General features: G+C 49.0%; 1 protein-coding gene across 1 annotated transcript; it reads right to left on the reverse strand.

Moving 5' to 3' along the window:
• Window positions 1-7,831: 7,831 nt before the first annotated feature.
• Window positions 7,832-19,158, reverse strand: ARHGEF4 (Rho guanine nucleotide exchange factor 4). The gene is made up of 9 exons (XM_080349352.1): window positions 19,018-19,158; window positions 16,565-16,759; window positions 15,354-15,533; window positions 14,503-14,735; window positions 13,062-13,191; window positions 12,084-12,215; window positions 10,908-11,151; window positions 10,129-10,206; window positions 7,832-8,983 (listed from the first exon to the last, which is right to left on the reverse strand). Exons 1-9 carry the CDS (start codon window positions 19,141-19,143, stop codon window positions 8,826-8,828), a joined length of 1,476 nt encoding a protein of 491 aa, XP_080205478.1. The 5' UTR covers window positions 19,144-19,158; the 3' UTR covers window positions 7,832-8,825.
• Between the last annotated feature and the right edge of the window lie 373 nt (window positions 19,159-19,531).

Here is a 19,531-nt window from a genome sequence, read left to right on the forward strand (position 1 = left end):
TGCGCAGGGAAGTGTAACAGCCACTCTTGGGCTTTGGATCACAGCTTAGAATTGAGAAGCAAGAACTGGGACAGTCCCCGAAAGGTGAGAGCAAGCACATGGCCATCTGTGCGTCCACGTGTGCACATGTGTGCGTCTCTTGAGTGCACATCTGTGTCTCTGTGTGTTTGTGTGTCTGTATGGGTCTCTGTAACCACATTTCTGCGTTTGCATGAGCATCAGTGCACATGTCTGTGTGTATGAGCATGCATGTGTTTGCGCGTCTATTTTGTGTCTGTGCCATGTCATTGCGCAAGTGTGTCTGCCAGGCTTTGTGCCTGTGTGTGTCTGCATGTGTGTACCTGTGTACGTATGTGCACATCTGGGCACGTGTCTGTCATTGCACGTGTGCATATTAGTGTGTCTCTGCGCATCTGCGTGGGTCTGAGCATTCATGTGTCTATGTGTCTGTGTGCACGTGTCTCCATGTCTGTGAGCTCTGTGCATGCCTGTGTCTGTGTGTGTCAGCTTATGTTTGTGTCCGTGCATGGCTGCATGTGTCTGTGCGTGTGTGTGTATCTCTGTGAATGTGTCACCCTGTGTGTCCATATCTATGTGTTTCTGTGTGTCTGAGACTGTGTGTGTCACCCTTTGTGCATGTCTGTGTCATTGTGCATCTGTCTCTGCTTGTCTGCGCATGTGTGTATGTGTGCATGTGCATGCATCTGTGTGTGTGTCTGCAAGAGTGTGTATGCGCAGGGCTTTATGTGTGTCAGGGGTGTGTACAACTACGTGCCTCTGTGTGTGCATGTCTGACTGCATGTGTGTTTGTGTCGTGAGGGTGTGTGGGTGTGTCTCTGCAGGTGCAGGCATCTGTGTGCGCCCTCTGTGTTTATTCATGTCTGTGTGTGCACTTGCATGTCTGTGCGTGTCAGTTTGTGCACAGGTTGATGTGTCTGTGTGTCCATCTCTGTGTGTGCACATGTGTGGCTGCACATGCCTCTGTGAGTGTGTCTGTGAGTGCCTGAGTGCCCATATATGTGTGTGGGTGTGAGTGTCGGGGGGGAGGGGGGGTGTGTGTTTCTGCTTCTGTGAATGTTTGTATAGTGAGTGTGTGTCTATCTCTGAGGGAGTGTCTGAGAGTCTGTGTGTGTGTCTGTCTGTGTGAGGGTGTGTGTCTGCCAGTGTGAATGTAAGTATGACTGCAAGTATGAGTGTCTGTGTACGAGTGTGTGTCTGCCTGTATGAAAGTGAGTGTACCTGTGTCTGTCTCTGTGACTGAGTGTGAGTGTATGAGTCTGAGTGTGTCAGCAAGTGTGAGTGTGTACTGTCTCTGTGAGCAGAAGTATCCATGTGAGTATGCGTGTGTCCCTGAGAGTGTGAGATTGTATCTGTCACTGTGAATGTGAATGTGTCTGCCTGTGTGAGTGTCCGTATGAGTCTCTGTGTGATTGAGAGTATCACCGTGAGAGTTCCTGTTATGAGAGGGTGAATGTTGTCATGAGTGTGAGTGTGTCCAAGTGAGTGTCCGCCTGAGTATCAGTATGACTGCTGTGATGAGTGTGAGTATGAGTGAATGTGTGTCTGCTTGGGTATGTGAGTATGAACATGAGTGTGTCTGCATGAGTGTCCATCTGAGTGACTGTCCACATCAGTGAATGTGTGATTTATCGTCATGAGTGTGACTGTGAGTGTCCGCATTAGTATGAGTGTGTGCGAGTTTCTGTTTGAGCGAGAGTATGAAAGTGTGTTTATCAGTATGTGTCTGTGTGTCTGTGAGTGTCCGTGTCTGCGTGCGTATGCGTTACCACCTGAGTGTGAGAGTGTATAAGTGTATGTCTGTGAGAGTGTGTCCACATGAGTGTCCCTGTGAGTCTGAGTGATGGTATGAGTATGTCTGAGTGCCCAAGTGCATGTCCTTGTGAGTATGAGTAAAAGCATGTCTGTGCCCGAGAGTGTGTGTCTGTGTGAGTTTGAGTGAGTATCTGTGTGTCCACGTGTGAAAGAATGTCTGCATGAGTCTGAGTGTACGAGTGAGTGTGAGTGACTGTGTGAGTGTCTGTGAGTATCTGTGTGAGTATGAGTGAGTGTCCACGTGAGTCAATGACCTTGAGTGTGTGCAAGTGTGAGTTACAGTGTGAATGTGAGTATGAGTGCAAGTGTCTGTGTGTGTGTGTCAGTGCCAGTGTCCATGTGAGTGCAAGTGTCCATGAATGTCCATGTGAGTGTCTGAGTGTGAGTGACTGAGTGTTGGTGTGAGTCTTTGGGTGGGTGGGTGTGAGTGTCCATGTCTGGGAGTGTGAGTATGAGTGACAGTGTGAGTGTCTGAGTGGCTGTGGGTGTGTCTGTGAGTGTGTCTGTGAGTATGTGTGTGTCCATGTGAGTGTGAATGTGTGTGTCAGTGTGTCCATGTGTGAGTGTACTTGTGACCATAAGTGTGAGAGTGTCCATGTGAGTGTCTGAGTGTGTGTCTCCATATGAGTGTCTGTGCAAGTGTGAGTGGTGTGAGTATGAGTGTCTGTTTGAGCATCCATTTGAGTGTGAGTGTATGTGAGTGTCCATGAGTGTGAGTGTCTGAGTGACCACGTGAGTGAGAGTATGTGTGTCTATGTGGGTGTGTTAGTCTGAGTGCGAGTTAGGGTGTGAATGCGGGTGTCCGTCTGAGTGAGTATGACTATGAATGTGAGTGTGAGTGTATCTGCATATGAGAGTGAATGACCTTGTTGAGTGTGTGTCTGTGTGTCAGTGGGAGTGTATGAGTGAATGTAACAGTCTGCGAGTGACTGAGTGTGAGTGTCTGTGAGACTTTTAAGAGTGTGTGCGTATGAGTGTAAGTGAGTGACGGTGTGAGTGTGAGCATGAGTTTGAGTGAGTGTCGTGTCTGTCTGTCTGCGCGTCTGCCTGTCTGTCTGCGCGGGCGGCCGTGCGTCTGCCTGTCTGTCTGTGTCTGCCTGTCTGTCTGCGTGGGCGGGCGTCTGTCTGTGCGTCTGTCAGTCTGCGTGGGCGGGCGTCTGTCTGTGCGTCTGTCAGTCTGCGTGGGTGGGCGTCTGTCTGTCTGCGGGCGTCTGTCTGTCTGCGGGCGTCTGTCTGCGGGCGTCTGTCTGTCTGCGCGGGCGGGCGTCTGTCTGTCTGCGCGTCTGTCTGCGCGTCTGTCTGCGCGGGCGGGCGTCTCTCAGTCTCTCTGCGCCTCTGCCTGTCTGTCTGCGCCTCTGCCTGTCTGTCTGCGCGGGCGGGCGTCTGTCAGTCTCTCTGTCTGCGCCTCTGTCTGTCTGCGCCTCTGTCTGTCTGCGCCTCTGTCTGTCTGCGCGTCAGTCTGTCTGTGTGGGCGGGCGTCTGTCAGTCTGTCTGCGCGTCTGTCTGTCTGCGCGTCTGTCTGTCTGCGCGTCTGTCTGTCTGCGCGTCTGTCTGTCTGCGCTGGCGCGCGTCTGTCTGTCTGTCTGCGCGTCTGTCTGTCTGTCTGCGCTGGCGCGCGTCTGTCAGTCTCTCTGTCTGCGCCTCTGTCTGTCTGCGCGGGCGGGCGTCAGTCTGTCTGCGCGTCAGTCTGTCTGCGCGGGCGGGCGTCTGTCTGCGCGTCTGTCTGCGCGTCTGTCAGTCTGTCTGCGCGTCAGTCTGTCTGCGCGGGCGGGCGTCTGCCTGTCTGCGTGTCTGCCTGTCTGTCTGCGCGGGCGGGCGTCTGTCAGTCTGTCTGTCTGCGCCTCTGTCTGTCTGCGCGGGCGGGCGTGCGTCTGTCTGTCTGCGCCTCTGTCTGTCTGCGCCTCTGTCTGTCTGCGCCTCTGTCTGTCTGCGCCTCTGTCTGTCTCTCTGCGCTGGCGGGCGTCTGTCTGTCTGCGCGTCTGTCTGTCTGTCTGTGCGGGCAGGCATCTGTCTGCGCGTCAGTCTGTCTGCGCGTCTGTCTGTCTGTCTGCGCGTCTGTCTGTCTGTCTGCGTGGGCAGGCGTCTGTCTGCGCGTCTGTCTGTCTGCTCGTCTGTCTGTCTGTCTGCGTGGGCAGGCGTCTGTCTGCGCGTCTGTCTGTCTGTCTGCGTGGGCGGGTGTCTGTCTGCGCGTCTGTCAGTCTGTCTGCTCGTCAGTCTGTCTGCTCGTCAGTCTGTCTGCTCGTCAGTCTGTCTGCGCGTCAGTCTGTCTGCGCGTCAGTCTGTCTGCGCGTCAGTCTGCGCGTCTGTCTGTCTGCGCGTCTGTCTGTCTGTCTGCGTGGGCAGGCGTCTGTCTGCGCGTCTGCCTGTCTGTCTGTCTGCGCATCTGCCTGTCTGTCTGCGCGGGCAGGCGTCTGTCTGTCTGCGCGTCTGTCTGTCTGCGCGGGCAGGCGTCTGTCTGTCTGCGCGTCTGTCTGTCTGCGCGTCTGTCTGTCTGCGCGTCTGTCTGTCTCTCTGCGCTGGCGGGCGTCTGTCCGCGCGTCTGTCTGTCTGCCTGTCTGTCTGCCTGTCTGTCTGTCTGCCTGTCTGTCTGCCTGTCTGTCTGTCCGCCTGTCTGTCTGTCCGCGCGTCTGTCTGTCTGCGTGGACGGGCATCTGTCTGTCTGCGCGTCTGTCTGTCTGTCTGCGTGGGCGGGCGTCTGTCTGCGCGTCTGTCTGTCTGCGCGTCTGTCTGTCTGCGCGTCTGTCTGTCTCTCTGCGCTGGCGGGCGTCTGTCCGCGCGTCTGTCTGTCTGTCCGCGCGTCTGTCTGTCTGTCCGCGCGTCTGTCCGCGCGTCTGTCCGCGCGTCTGTCCGCGCGTCTGTCCGCGCGTCTGTCCGTCTGTCCGCGCGTCTGTCCGTCTGTCCGCGCGTCTGTCCGTCTGTCCGCGCGTCTGTCCGTCTGTCCGCGCGTCTGTCCGTCTGTCCGCGCGTCTGTCCGTCTGTCTGCGCGTCTGTCTGTCTGCGTGGACGGGCATCTGTCTGTCTGCGCGTCTGTCTGTCTGTCTGCGTGGGCGGGCGTCTGTCTGTGCGTCTGTCTGTCTGCGTGGGCGGGCATCTGTCTGTCTGTCTGCGCGTCTGTCTGTCTGTCTGCGTGGGCGGGCGTCTGTCTGTGCGTCTGTCTGTCTGCGTGGGCGGGCATCTGTCTGTCTGTCTGCGCGTCTGTCTGTCTGCTCGTCAGTCTGTCTGCGCGTCTGTCTGCGCGTCAGTCTGTCTGCGTGGGCAGGCGTCTGTCTGCGCGTCTGTCTGTCTGTATGCTCGTCAGTCTGTCTGCGCGTGCGTCTGTCTGTCTGCGTGGGCGGGCGTCTGTCTGCGCGTCTGTCTGTCTGTCTGCTCGTCAGTCTGTCTGCACGTCTGTCTGTCTGCGTGGGCGGGCGTCTGTCTGTCTGCTCATCAGTCTGTCTGCGCGTCTGTCTGTCTGTCTGCGTGGGCGGGCGTCTGTCTGTCTGTCTGCGTGGGCGGGCGTCTGTCTGTCTGTCTGCTCGTCTGTCTGCGCGTCTGTCTGTCTGCGTGGGCGGGCGTCTGTCTGTCTGCGTGGGCGGGCGTCTGTCTGTCTGCTCGTCTGTCTGTCTGTCTGCGCGTCTGTCTGTCTCTCTGCGCTGGCGGGCGTCTGTCTGTCTGTCTGCGCGTCTGTCTGTCTGCGTGGGCGGGCGTCTGTCTGTCTGCGCGTCTGTCTGTCTGCGTGGGCGGGCGTCTGTCTGTCTGCGTGGGCGGGCGTCTGTCTGCGCGTCTGTCTGTCTGCGTGGGCGGGCGTCTGTCTGTCTGTCTGCGTGGGCGGGCGTCTGTCTGTCTGCGCGTCTGTCTGTCTGTCTGCGCGTCTGTCTGTCTGTCTGCGCGTCTGTCTGTCTGTCTGCGTGGGCGGGCGTCTGTTTGTCTGTCTGCGCGTCTGTCTGTCTGCGTGGGCGGGCGTCTGTCTGCGCGTCTGTCTGTCTGCGTGGGCGGGCGTCTGTCTGCTCGTCAGTCTGTCTGCGTGGGCGGGCATCTGTCTGCTCGTCAGTCTGTCTGCGTGGGCGGGCGTCTGTCTGCTCGTCAGTCTGTCTGCGTGGGCGGGCGTCTGTCTGCGCGTCTGTCAGTCTGTCTGCTCGTCAGTCTGTCTGCGCATCTGTCTGTCTGCGTGGGCGGGCGTCTGTCTGTCTGTCTGGGCGTCTGTCTGTCTGCGCATCTGTCTGTCTGTCTTCGTGGGCGGGCGTCTGTCTGTCCGGGTGGGTGAGCGAGTGTGTGTCTGTCTGTCCGTGTGGGTGAGCGAGTGTGTGTCTGTCTGTCCGTGTGGGTGAGCGAGTGTGTGTGTGTCTGTCTGTCCGTGTGGGTGAGTGTGTGTGTGTGTGTCTGTCTGTCCGTGTGGGTGAGTGTGTGTGTGTTTGTCTGTCTGTCCGTGTGGGTGAGTGTGTGTGTGTTTGTCTGTCTGTCCGTGTGGGTGAGTGTGTGTGTGTTTGTCTGTCTGTCCGTGTGGGTGAGTGTGTGTGTGTTTGTCTGTCTGTCCGTGTGGGTGAGTGTGTGTGTGTTTGTCTGTCTGTCCGTGTGGGTGACCACGTGAGTGTCTGAGTGAATGTGAGTGACGGTGTGCGAGTGTGAGTGACAGTCTGTGAGCGAGTTTGAGTGTTGGTGTGTATGCATGTGAGTGTCTGAGCGAGTGTCCATGTGAGTTTCCATTTGGGTGTATGAATGAGTGTGTCCATGGGATTGTCCACATCTAGTGTGTAAGTGTGACTGTTGTCATGCATGTGAGTGACTCTGTGTGTGTCCTTATATGAATGTGTGTGTCTGAGTTCGTGAGAGCGTGTGTGAGTGTCTGCGTCCAGCTGTGTGTGCAAGTGTTCACAGTTGTGTGGGTGTGTCTGTTGTGTGTGTACACAAGTGCAAAGGCTTAAGCCTGCTGGTGGGTGAATGTTTATTGTTCCAAAAAAAAGAAGGGTGTTATGCTCACATTGGTCTACCTGTGGGAACAGGCTGCAGGTAAAGCCCCAGTTTGAGAAGCACCATTTCCATGTTCACATCAGCTCAGTAAAGTGGTTTTTGTGGTTTGTTTTTTTTTGGTAGGTTTTTTAGTCCTCATTCTGCCATCAGGTCTGGTCCTGCCTTGCTGCTGAGCACAGAGCTGTTTTCCCAGAAGACATGTGAGGGGCAGGTGCGCAGTGCCCAAGAGGGGTAGCTGGATTCTCTTTCAAGGATGTTTCTTCTTGGTATTTGCTGTTCCTTTAATTCTGTACTGTTCAAAGTGGGCTTGAGCATCCCTGCACCTTTTTTGATGTTTCTTAGACATGTTTTCTGTTTCAGTAACTAGCAAGAATTCAGGTGCTGGTGACTTGCTAACCTTGACCAGTATTCTAAGTGACCGGCCTGTCGCCAGTGTGGTCTCTGCTTCACCAGTCTTCCAGCTGAAGGATGGCTTTGCTGAGGGTAACCTTCTACTATCACTTCTACTCATTAGTGGGTGGGTTTTTTAAAGCTGCAAAAGCAACATCTTTGACTTGAAGAGTAACACATTCACACAGATAGACATGTTGGAGACATACACAGGCTGAGAGTTGCTTTTACAAATTTCTTTATGAAAGTAAATGTTGCCCCTGTTCTGGGGGGAAGATAATAGTGCAAGAATGACTTTGTACATGCTACTGGATTCAGATATCCCTGGATGACCAGCCTTTGGTCAGCTACAGCATCAACAAACACTGGACTTCTGCGCTCTGCAGACAGTGCTCACAGCAATGTCACAGGATGTCCTAAGCTAGGGAACTCGGTCAGTATGGCTTCGATCTCACACTACGGTAAGGCAAATCTTTCCTTTTGCTAAACAAAGTTTAAATTAATTCTTTTTGGCCACAGTTTGAAACTTGGGCACTACAAGTGAGGCTCTTAGTGCCAAATTTAGTTGGTTTTAAAGTGGCTTTCCATTTTTTTCAAGGTGTCAAAAACCTACAGTAATACTCCCTAAATTGAGGATCTGTGGCAGTTTGCATAACAACTCTGGTTTTAGTCTTTTATATTTGAACTGTAGCCTCTGACTTCTGGGAGCTAGGTTTGCAAATATTGACCTTTCTTAAAAAAAAATAATAAAACAGACAAAACAGGCATCAAGTTAACAACATCTGACAAGAACAATTACAGACTTAGAAAATACACAGTTCTGATTTTTACCATAAATAAACACATTACAAACAATGAGCATTTTCATTGGCCAGGAGATATGGCAGAACGATGGAGAGACGAGAATCTAAGGAATTGAGTACAGTATTAATTAGGCACATTTTTCTCTAACTTATGTAACTCAAACCCACTAGAGAGATTCTTGAACTTGACTCATGCTGCAGGTTCATTGGCACAGTTTCATGTACTATGTAGTTCATCAGTGGTGTTGAACTAAAGGAAAGAAAAAGGTCACAGTGCAATACTCACTGTTGTCTGGTCTGAGTGCCTGCAATGGCTAAACGACTTAGTTAGACAGGTGTAGGAGGATCATGTCTTTGAGGAACGGGGAGGTGGGGGTGGGCAGAGAGCAGAAGGGTTTATCCATGGAAAATGTATCATGTTGGTGTCTCTGAACTGCTGTTCTGAGCACATCAGGTGTCCCAGCTGCCCTGCCCTTGCTGACAGCTGCCGGGCAGCAGGAGTGTTTATGGCAGGAAGGAGCGAGTCCAAGCACAGCTGACAAGCAAAAAAAATCTTTCCAGATGAAACGTGTCAGGCTCCCTGCTGTGAACTCTTCTGGGAAGTTTGCCTCTTGGGCACTGTGCAAGGCTGGCTCGACAGGGCTGGCACAAATGCACATGTGTGCAAGCACACCCGCAGTGTCTCACCTCAGAGCCAGTGCAGTCAGTCGGTCTGCAAAATAAATAGGGAAGGCAGGAGCACGTGTGCCATCCTCCGTAAACAAAGGATTGGAAGAACCTGGGCTCCAGCTCCCAGGACTGACGGATAAAGTGCTTTTTCAGAAGGGGTTCAGGCACAAACACGGGCTGCCCTTATTTCCGGAAGGGCGTCAGCCTGCTGATGTTCTGCCAGAAGTTCGAGGGCTTGCGCTTGGGCTCTGCCAGCATGAAGACTTGCTGCTGAGGGAGCGTGGTAGGCAGGGTGGGATGCTTCTGACGCATCAGAAAGTCATAGTATGGCCTGGTGACAGCTGTGATGAGGAGATGGGGAAGCAGGTTAGTTAAGCACAGCTCCCTTCCTGGTCCCTGTTAAAGCTGCAGGGGTTGAAGCTGAGTTTGCCTTAGTACTGCCCTTAGTTTCAGCTCCGCTTTTCAGGATTAGAGGTGATGCTGTGGAAGTCCCAGAAGTGTGCAGCATAACTGACAGGTGTTCTGTCACAAGAATGTAGGGCTAAACAGCTGCAGCTTGTCATTAGTGACAAACCTAGCTTGTGCCTTTGGTTGTTCTGGGAGAAGCAGCTGATGTGCATGTGCCTCTCACCTGTTACAGCCTCCTGCACTGGATTTCTGAGTCATTTTGTGGGGTATCCTGTGCTGCCTTCCCCTGAGGACCTTGCTCTATTAGAGAGCTCTGGCCTCCTCCTAAACCTTCTTCTGCAGCCAAATCTTACTTCTGACTTCTTATACTGAAATTTATCCAAGCTTTCTTACAGGTGAGTTGGCTAGGATTTACCTGCTGGGTGGTACCACCAAGGGAAGTAGTTGCCTTTCTGTGGGTCTAGCGGAAAACAAGTCACATCTCTTCCTCCGGCTATTAATAGAGGGGTGGCATCACAAAATGGGGTAGCAGGAACCTTCCTTTCTGTTGCTTGAGTTCACACTCCCCTGGCTGCTGCTATATCTTCCTTGTCTCTTAAAGGTTTAACAGACCTGCCCATGGAATTCTGCCAGAATCACAGGTTTCAAAGCATTTTCCACAGGCACAACTGCCCAGGCACGAATAGTCCTGCTGCAGTGACCTTTATGAGCCTCTTTGCATCACCAGGATTACTACAGAACTTAACCTTGTTTTTTTGCACAGAGAAGGCCGTACACCTTGGAGAGCTTGGCTTCTAGGGTGAGGCTGTGAACCAGCCTTTGAATGGAAGCTGCCAGCTTGTGGTTTCTGGCACAATGCTCAAGTGATTTGGTGCAAAGCAGCTCTCCTGCTGTTAGGAATAGTTTCCTGATTCCAGCCATCTGAATCTAACAGGAACTGCACTGCGGCTTGTCACATCCGAGCTCACCATCTGGCCACCTCAAGAATTTGTTAATGCCACTTATTGAAACTATTCCCACATAGTAGACGTGGAACCACCTCCCGCTCCCCCCATGTATATGTTCAGGTGTGACTCACCCTTTGGCTTCCCAGTGTGGTGTTGCTTGCTGGCATTCAGCATGGCCTGCTTCTTCTGCACCTCTGTGATCGAAAATCCTTGAAGATAAAATAGAATTTGTATGTCAGCAGCAGGTCATCACTTTGTATCTCATGGGAAGACACTGGCACAGACAGTAAAGGAAATACGGGGGTAAGAAAACAACAGAGGTGAGAGGTCACAAGCTGAAATTACTCCCAAAGCTGAAGGGGCACATACTGCTCCTCCCAGCCTGTGCTGCCATCCCCCTCACACAAGCTTTTCTATCAGCCCTCACCCTCCCCATGCCCTGCTGGGTGAAGAAGCCAGACCAGCCGTGGTTCATATGTCATTAGATCATAAGTCTGAATTAAGCACCATTTGGACAAAGCAATGAAAACCTCTCACAAGAACCCTTGAATGAACATGTTTTGCATAGATATTGCTAAGTTGGGCACTCCCAATATACTGTAAAATAATAAAGCTGTATATAAGGTATTGACTATTTTGTCAGCAATGCCTGAACTCATTAAAGCTACATCAGCCTCCCTGAGACCATAATGCAGTGGGTGGTTGGGGTTTTTTTGGTTTGATTTTCGGTGGTTTGGTTGGGTTTTTGGGTGTTTCTGCTCCCAATTACACAGCTTCATTCAGAATGTGCAGTTCAGCAGCCCACAGCTGGACTGGCTGCCTCCCTTCCACTCTTACACATTGGCTGGTAGCTAAAAAAAGAAAAAACCAGAACAGCAAACACTGCCTCCCAGCATTGCTCTATCCATACCTGTCTCCTGGTCAAGCTGAACCTGTCTCCTTTCATTCTCAAATGCCTTCAGCCAGCGCTGTTTCTGCTCAGGCTTTTTTGCACAGAATAAGTGGACTTCCTCAGTGTCTCGGCAGTGCAACTTAAATGCATTTTTCACACTGATATTGAAGTCTTTGTCCTTCCCATCTTCTACATCCAGTATTTCCATATCATCCATGTTGATCCGACTCTTATAATACAAGATGTCCCGACGCAGAAGGTCCTGTAAGAGAGAACATACAGACATTACTGTTTCCTGTCCCTTTCTTAAACATTCATTTTCTTCCATATGATGGAGGGCAAAGCTCCTGCTGACACCACTGGCAGTGAGAGGAATTGCACGGTTTCCTCTAGGGGAGGCTGGTGTCTGCCACTGTGGGGTATCAGCTGCCCTGAATGAGAAGCAAGCCTGTGGTATCACACATGAGCCCAAATCCTCATTAAGCCAGTGTCAGAAAATAAATAGTATTTGAATCCTACAGTCCCAGTTAGAAAGTCAAAACCTCCTAATTAGCTTTTGGTTTTTGTCTTGAAAATGAAAAATAAATTTGAGAGCAGTGATAAAACAGTCTCAGGGCTAAGTTAGGTGGAGCTACCTCTATGCCATAGATTATGCAAAAAAAAATTCCAATGGAAGATACCTTTCATTTGCCCTACAAAGGAAGATTTATTTTATTACTTAGGTCATGAAAAATAGCATGGCCTGTACTTAGAAACTTACAGAATATCTTAATATGTTCTCATTGACCGTCAAGGTCCACAGCTCTTCATCAAAGCTGCAGTTACCTTCTGATTACGATGTTATTCTCACATGGAAGAGCAATTGAAAGAAAACATTTAAAAGAAAATGGGTGACAATGCTCCTACTTGAGTTGTGTAAAATAAACCCATACACTAACCCGAGAAGCAGCTCAATGCTTTCCTCTCTTGCTATAAGAACTAGGCCAGTAGTTAGTTCGGGTAGTTATTGCTGTGGTCAGGTGCACAGAACACACCAGACTGTGAGGAAAGACAGCAACAAACACACATTAAAAAAAAGATCTCTGTGCCAGAAGCACATATGATGCCAGTAGATATTAAGGAAACAAAGGGGCAGCAAGGGACTTCACTCAAATTCTTTAGCATTATAATAAGAGAGCATTTGTGTCTGGTTACCTTCTTGCAGCAGACAAGCTGGTGATCGAAGAGGAAGAACATCCTCTGTTGGCTCTTGGCTTGAGGGTGAGAGATTTTTGTTAATTCCCCAGAATAGATGAGTTCTGAGCTTCTGACTAGGACATCTTCACCCTGAGAACAGCACAAAGAACAGATTGGTCTCAGCCATCTGAAAGCAGGGGAGAAGAAATAAGGCCATAGTCCCGCAGGAGAACCTCAGCTTGGCTGAGAGACCTGTGGGGCCTGAATTCCTGCTGACAAAACTCTCCTCTGGGAAAGAGCAGGAGCCTTTGTGCTGAAGGACAGTCCTTGTCACATCAGGGACACACTAGGCCCTTGACACCCTGGGACAAGAACTGAATTTGATAAGAACAATAGTGTGTTAAACGAAAAAAATCTCCTTTTCCAGGGAAACTGCTCGGGAGAGCTGATCCATCCCTGACATTAGAGGAGGCACATAGGCAGAGAGCTGAGAATTTAGCCTGACATCTTTGGGGAGGGAGACAGTCTGGTTTTAGGAGTCTAGGATTTAGAAAATTAGTAGTTTTCTTTCTTTTATTTAGTTGTTTTTGTTTGGTTTTAAGTGCCTTTCTGCAAGAATAATGTGGTTTATTAAAGCATTAAGGAATAATTCTGTCCATCTTGAGAGTTTGAAATCACTCAAGATAAAATAGGGGTCAAAAGGACAATAATAGAATTTTATTAGCCTACGTGTGAATTTCACTCTGCAAGGGAAATGGGGAGCAAAAATCCCAGGGAACAAGCAAAAGCAGCTGGTCTAGCTGAGTTAGATGTTAGACCTTTTCAGTTGTACTGAAAGATCCACATCTATTTAGATAAACAGAAAAAGAACCACCCAAAGAGGGGCAGCAGAACTGAGGCAGGACTAGATAGTAATCCTTATGAAGATCTTGCTGCAGGCAGAAGCTGGAGGGGGAGAAGAGCAACATTCAGTTTATAGGGAACTAACTCTCTTACCTCCCAGTCTTCTATCGAACTCTGCCACTGAGCGATCTTGTCAATGTTCTCCAGCCGCCGCTTCCTCTCATTGATGAGCCGAGCAACGTTCTTCATGGCATTTAAGGCAGCTTCAACATCTTTAAAATCCCTAGGGTAGAGCAGAGGCATTAGGCATGGCAAAATGACACGTGCTTGTACCTGCACTGCAAGGGTTGCAGTCTAGTGTGGCTTAGGGCTGGAGAGCAGAAAATAAGAGTTCCACTCAAAGTTCTACCCCAGCTGTTTTAGACTGGAAGCCAGGGGTATGTGTTTCTGTGGGCAGCCTTTCAGACATGTGCTGGTTTTGAGGCACAGATTACAGTCTTGTAACAAATCCAGGCCCAATTTGTGGAAGCCAGGGGGGTAAGCAACCAAATTCAACCACGGAAGTGTAAACATAAGTTGCTAGCAGAATCTCCACAGCTTCCCAAGCCTTATTTCATTCCCATATTATACAATATATTCATAATGGCACTGTTTTTGTACAGAGACCGATTCTGTCATGCACGGATAAGGCAGTTCAGCCATAACTGGCTTCATTTCAAACAGGAGCCAATGGTTTATCTGGACGGGTAGGACAGAAGCTGATCCACCCTCCCCCACGCACCATCTGCTGCCAACAGCTACTTCTGCCGAGTTTCGTGTAGCTGGGAAGGAGCTGTTCTGCACAACTTGTCTAACACAATTTTCCAAACATCTGTGTACTGTGTAAAGGAGTTTTCTGTTAAGAGGGCAGCTTCAGAACAACATGCTTATAGATTTAATAAGACATGCTCAAAACCGTTCTGAGGAATACCAGCGCTGTAATGAGGAAGGTACAAGTAAGTCAAGCCACAATGGAACAATATCAACACTTTCCTTTAATACAGATTTTTTTCATGTTTTATTTCTGTAGCTAATTATTTCAAATGCTTGATTCAGTGGCAGTTATTTGAGCCAAGGGCAGTGCCCTCACCCTGAAACGGAGCAATGGATTTGGCGGTTTTGAGCTACTATCAAAGAGGCAGCGAGTGCACATGGCTTGACTGCTGTGGGGCACGACGTGGACATTTTTGAGTATATTCTACCAGTGCTTTTGGAGGCAAGGTTTTTCAAGACTACCACGAGAAACACTTAACTCCAAAGTATGTATGTGCTGGTATCACAGACATGTGGAGCAAATAAAACAGAAAACTACCATTGTAAGGCAGACCTTGCAACTCCAGATCTGTAACAGACAGGAAAGCCCAATACTACTGTAATGGAAAATTATGTTTCTGATAGAAAAATATCTTTTTTTTTTCCCATGGTTTCTATAAAGTAACACAGAAGAACCATGGTATGGGCTGTCCTTGGCAAGCTGCCCTCAATACACGATTCCGCATTAGTCCATCTCCACAAGGCCAGTCTCGATCCTTCCCTCCCCACCATGCTGACCTACCTGTGTTGGGGGTTGGTGTATTTGAGCAGTTCAGCCAGCTGCAGTGGATATTTGCAGATTTTCTGCACAGGAGTCAGCAGAAACCCATCCAGAGAGATGTCGATCATCTTCTGCAGCAGGCGGCAGGCTTCGAAGAAGTAGACGTACTTGTTGACTTTGGTGAGGCGGGAGAGCTCCATGCAGGCGTTGGGGTGGTTGTTGCAGTATTCCGAATATATCTGAAACTCTGTTTGCTGCAAGGGAAATGAAGGGGTTTACTGTCTGTGTTCTTTAGGGCGATGGCCTGGCTCCAACTGCTGTGTGTGAGCTCCCTGGGTAGGTCCCACTCCTGTATCTCATGTGGCTGTTTGGTAATTTCTATCCTTCACAGACTTTGGAGCCAGGAGACCTACAGCTGGGGATGGGCAGCCTATATTACACATTACAGCACGTGCAGCTTATCTGAGAGACCGAGATGTTTCCACATATTCTGGCCTGTGCTCAGCTGAACATTTTTCATGACTGGGTCAGCAGTTGCTGATCCTGCAGTGACCTAAAAATGCCACAGTTGTAAACTCAGGTCCAGCTCGAGACTTTGGAATCCTCCTACATTTTTGCCTAAAGTAGCATAGTCTGGCAGGGATTGTAGTGCTCAGGAGCTGAGACACTTTGAAAATGTTCTTTCCACAACCACAAGAACCAGAGGATGTTTGGTTGGGAGGTGGGTAGTGGTTGAACAGGGGGTGGTGCTGGTGGTGTTTAATTTGGTGGGGTTTTTTAAACCAAGCTTCAGTTCTGTCAAATCACTTTCTAATTCCTCTGACTTAATCCACACTCAGCTACCACTTTCGCATGAAGTCAAATTTACTTACATATTCCAAGAAGCATGAGCCGACCTCACTCAAATGTGGGTGGTCTTTGTTGAATTTCTTCTCTAGTGCTTTAACAAATTTCTTCTGGCACCTGTAGATGTCTTCAATATTCCCAAAGATTGTCTTCAGCTGCTCTTCTGTAAACATATCAGCTCTTTTGCGGCACTGCTTAATGTAACCCTAAGAGGAAATCAAATTGTGAAGTGTCCCTGGGCATGTGCTCTGTGGCCTTTGGTTATCAACAGAAAACCCCACGGACAGTAGTCAGTTGTACACCAGGCTCCTGTACCCCCTTCCTGCAGAGGTATACCCATGTTTTAGCTGTTATTTTCTCTAATACCACCCAAAACACTACGGAAATAGAAACCAAGCCACAGTTACATCGCTGCCTTAAACAATACTGTAATCTACACCTGAAGGAGTCCCAGAGCTGCCTTCTCTCCTGGTAAAGACACCTTTATCTTTCTGCAGGCTACAGGGTGTTCTGAGCCCAACACCAATCCACTGATAGATTTAGGCCAATTAAATCCAGCTGGGGATCTGGTTTGGATGCTCATGTTAGGAGGTACCTGGCTGATTTGAGGCAGAAGCGAGGCACAAGGGATACGGGGCAATGCTACAGGAGGAAAGGCTTGTTTGATAAGGGTGTGCTGCTTTGCCCCAGCTGGCTCTCCTGGAAGGCACTACAATTTTGTGTCCTTTCAGTGAAGAACTGTGTTCCTGCAAAACTTATAAATTACCTTCACTTACTCCAGAGCATATGACAGCGTGTCTCTTCTGGAAGAGGTGTTGCAATATTCAGCATATTTGCAAGTGAAAGACCTAATTGGCTGAACATCCCCCAGTTATTTAGATCTGAGCATGACTTGCTTGAAGGCCACAGTTGTTGATTATATTACCTCAGAACATATATTAAAGAGGACAGCAATGCTAGACATTTACCTTCCTGAGGCCTGGGAAATCCAATTAATTCCATTTAATCAGAGCCCAAGTGGGTGCTTCAAATACAGAGGCATTTGAGATACTGCTGTAAAGAACTGTCTTCTGTTTCCTAAGCATGTAACACCATTTAGCAGAGCCAGCTCTGATGGAAATATGGTTTCACTTTTGGAAAAGCTACCTGCTTAGGGTGAGTCTCTGGGCGAGAATGAGACATACTTTATTATCCTTCAGACAAGTTCTCACATTCACTTCCCACTTTATTTTGTTACCTCACAAATGTCCTTCAGATGCTTGATGTAGTCCCTCTCTGTGCTTATGATCTCATTGATGACATTGGTCCTCATTTGATCTTTGGTGGTCTGCCCCATCCCAAAGCGGCGGGTACCACTGCTGGAGTCGTCCTCTTTGCCACCCTCTACCTTCAGGGGATAATCTTCCATGGGTTCATCCTGGTTTACTCGGAGCTGTGCCAGACACACAAGATGTTCACCGTTTGTATTGCTACATACAACTCTTCCAAGGAAGACAGCTGACTGAATGGCAGACAAAAACTGAGCTGGGACACGGAGTGAAGCGGGCTGCTATGTGTGTATTACTTGTAAACATATTTTCCACATGGGGAAGCTAAGGCCAGATACTCAGTTTTGGGAGGGTACTTTCAAGCCACATCACAGCTGCTCCTACTGTGTGCCATGGGTGGTTATAAGCAGACATCTGTTGTGGACAGTCATAGAAACAATATGGAGTCCTCCAGGAAGAATACATACAAAATCAGTACAGGGAATGGTTCCTCAAGTGAAATCTGCTTAATATACCTGTGAGGGGGCACTTAGGGAGAGAGGGGAAAGCTAGTAAATAGTTACTTTTTTGTATAGCTTCATTGTTGTTCTCCTATCATAAATAACAGGTGACCTCTCAGTATCTTCTTCCCCAGGATTATTTAAAGGGAATTTATTGTTAATATAAAAGCAGATACAGACGCCAGCAGGCACATGATGTGGTAAGGAATGGTATTACTTTACAGGGCTGTGTGTGAAACTCACAGTTCCTTCACAGTGCCCATCAGATGGCAGCACAGCATGAGCAGAGAAAAACACGAGCGTTCTGTAGGCACACCGTCCTACAGAGTCTGTATTGTCAACAGGCACACCGTCCTACAGAGTCTGTATTGTCAACAACAGCAAAGTACCTTAGTAGTAAGCAATTACTGTGCATTTCACTTTTAAGAAATGTTTTATGTAGTAATATTGTAGCTCTTAGAGTGCCTACATGACTACTTTGTACACAACTCAGCACAGAGAAGTGAAAAACACTGGAGTAGGAACATGCATAACTACAGGCATTTTTAGTGCAATGACACAAAACTGCTTTAAGCTTTAATGTAGTTTCTTCTAAGCAGGATTACTTACCACTTGATACACATATTTCCATACAAAAAATTGTGCACACCCAGCCCTTGTCAACATAGGCACAGACTACACTTACTCCCTGTTTACAGGTGGTGGAGCCCTCAAGATGTGCAATCCTGATTTTCCTTCACTGTGAGAACAACAATGTTAGACAGTCTTAAACTCAGACCTTGGCCTGAAACTTGTGTGGAGTAACTGAGAGAGGGACCTGTGGATTTATCCAAGTCTGCAGACACACCAGCCTTCCCGCAGTAAGCCTGAGACCCAGTGATAATTGGCAGGAAATCTTCACTCAGATGCTTGAATAAGTGCTGTAATTACTCGGCATCTCTAATAGCTAGCACTAGTCTGCTTTCCCCTCAAATAATATCACAGCTTTTTGCCAGCCAGGACAATAATTAAACTTATCAGTAACATAAAAGAAAAAAAACCAAAAAACAAAAAACCAGTGTTTTGACTACAAAAAGAGCAGTTCCATCCCCACCAGTGCTGAGAGTTTGGTCCTAGTAATCTCACTTGCAAAAACATCCATTGTTCCTAATAGTTATCCAGCTGAGCCTGTCTCCTGCAATCTATAACAAAGCATTTCAAAACTTTTATAGCACTATCTGCCCCACTTCTCCAAGGACTTTAGCTACTGCATCACCTCATATCACCTCCTTTCGCTTCACCTGGTTTTGGGTCACTTGTGATCTGAAGTGACCTGGATAAGGAGCTAAAGGGCTGAGAATCTCTGCCCTTAGGCACCTCATTGCCTTTGCAGCACTGAGGAACCTGCCCTGAGGTGCTGAAAGCAGAGCTGGGCATCCACAGCAACAGACACAGCCCAGGGAAGGAAAAAAGCCCTTCTCCTCACAGCAGGAAAGGAGCGTACAGCAGTTACCCAGACTCTTGGTTTTATCCCCCACTTGCACAGAGAATTCAGATGTGTTTCAGAATGCTCTGCTGGAAATTAATCTAATCTCTGCAGGGTCTGCCTCAGCTGTTCTATATAGCTATTTCTATAGGGTCTATATTTCTAGATGGCACCAGGATGAGCCTTGGCCCAAAAGCATCAATGTGTTGTTCCTGCTCCCTCCCCAGTTGTCCCACATGACCTCCAAGACTTTATGTTTTTCTCCTCCATGTTTAAACACCTGGAATACAATGTACACATGATAGACCTGATGTATTGTAGCTGTATGTAGAGGAATAGTAATGAGACACGTTGAACCAATTACCTCTTGCAGTGAAAGTGCTCAGGAGTCACTTACAAACACTAAACCTGGAGAACAAAAGCAAACACTTGGTGCTAAGAAACATCAAGCTCTTACCCGTACGAAGCTGGCTGGAAACCAGCCTTCGCTGTCCAGAATCCTTCCCCACCACCACTCCTTGTTGGTAGCATCCATTACTTCAATGACATCACCAGCCTTGAATCCCAGCTCTTGGTCATCCATCGTGACATGGTCCCAGAGGGCTTCTGCGTACACCACGCTGCCATCACTGATGAGCTGCGGACAGAGCAAGTCGAACTGTTAGCTCCCCCCAGGAAAGCAGCACAGTCAGCTAGTGTGGCTGCAGCTTTGGCACCATTGCTGCTGAGCCAAACAAGTGTTGATAACTGTTTGCTCCCCACATGCAGTGTGAAAAGGAGCTGGTGCTAGTCTGGCAGTTGCTTCAACTGACCTTCCTCTCAGTAGCATTTATGCAGAATCACTTGGTCACAGTATGTTTACTACCATAAAGAACATAAATTAAATGCTCTGGAATTTCTTACTGGTGACTTTGCCTCAGCCAGCTAACAAGGCTCAGGGGTACACTGCTGGTGGAAGATGCTCTTGTACT

Source organism: Nesoenas mayeri (genome assembly GCF_963082525.1).
Source record: "Nesoenas mayeri genome assembly, chromosome: 9".
NCBI lineage: Eukaryota > Metazoa > Chordata > Aves > Columbiformes > Columbidae > Nesoenas > Nesoenas mayeri.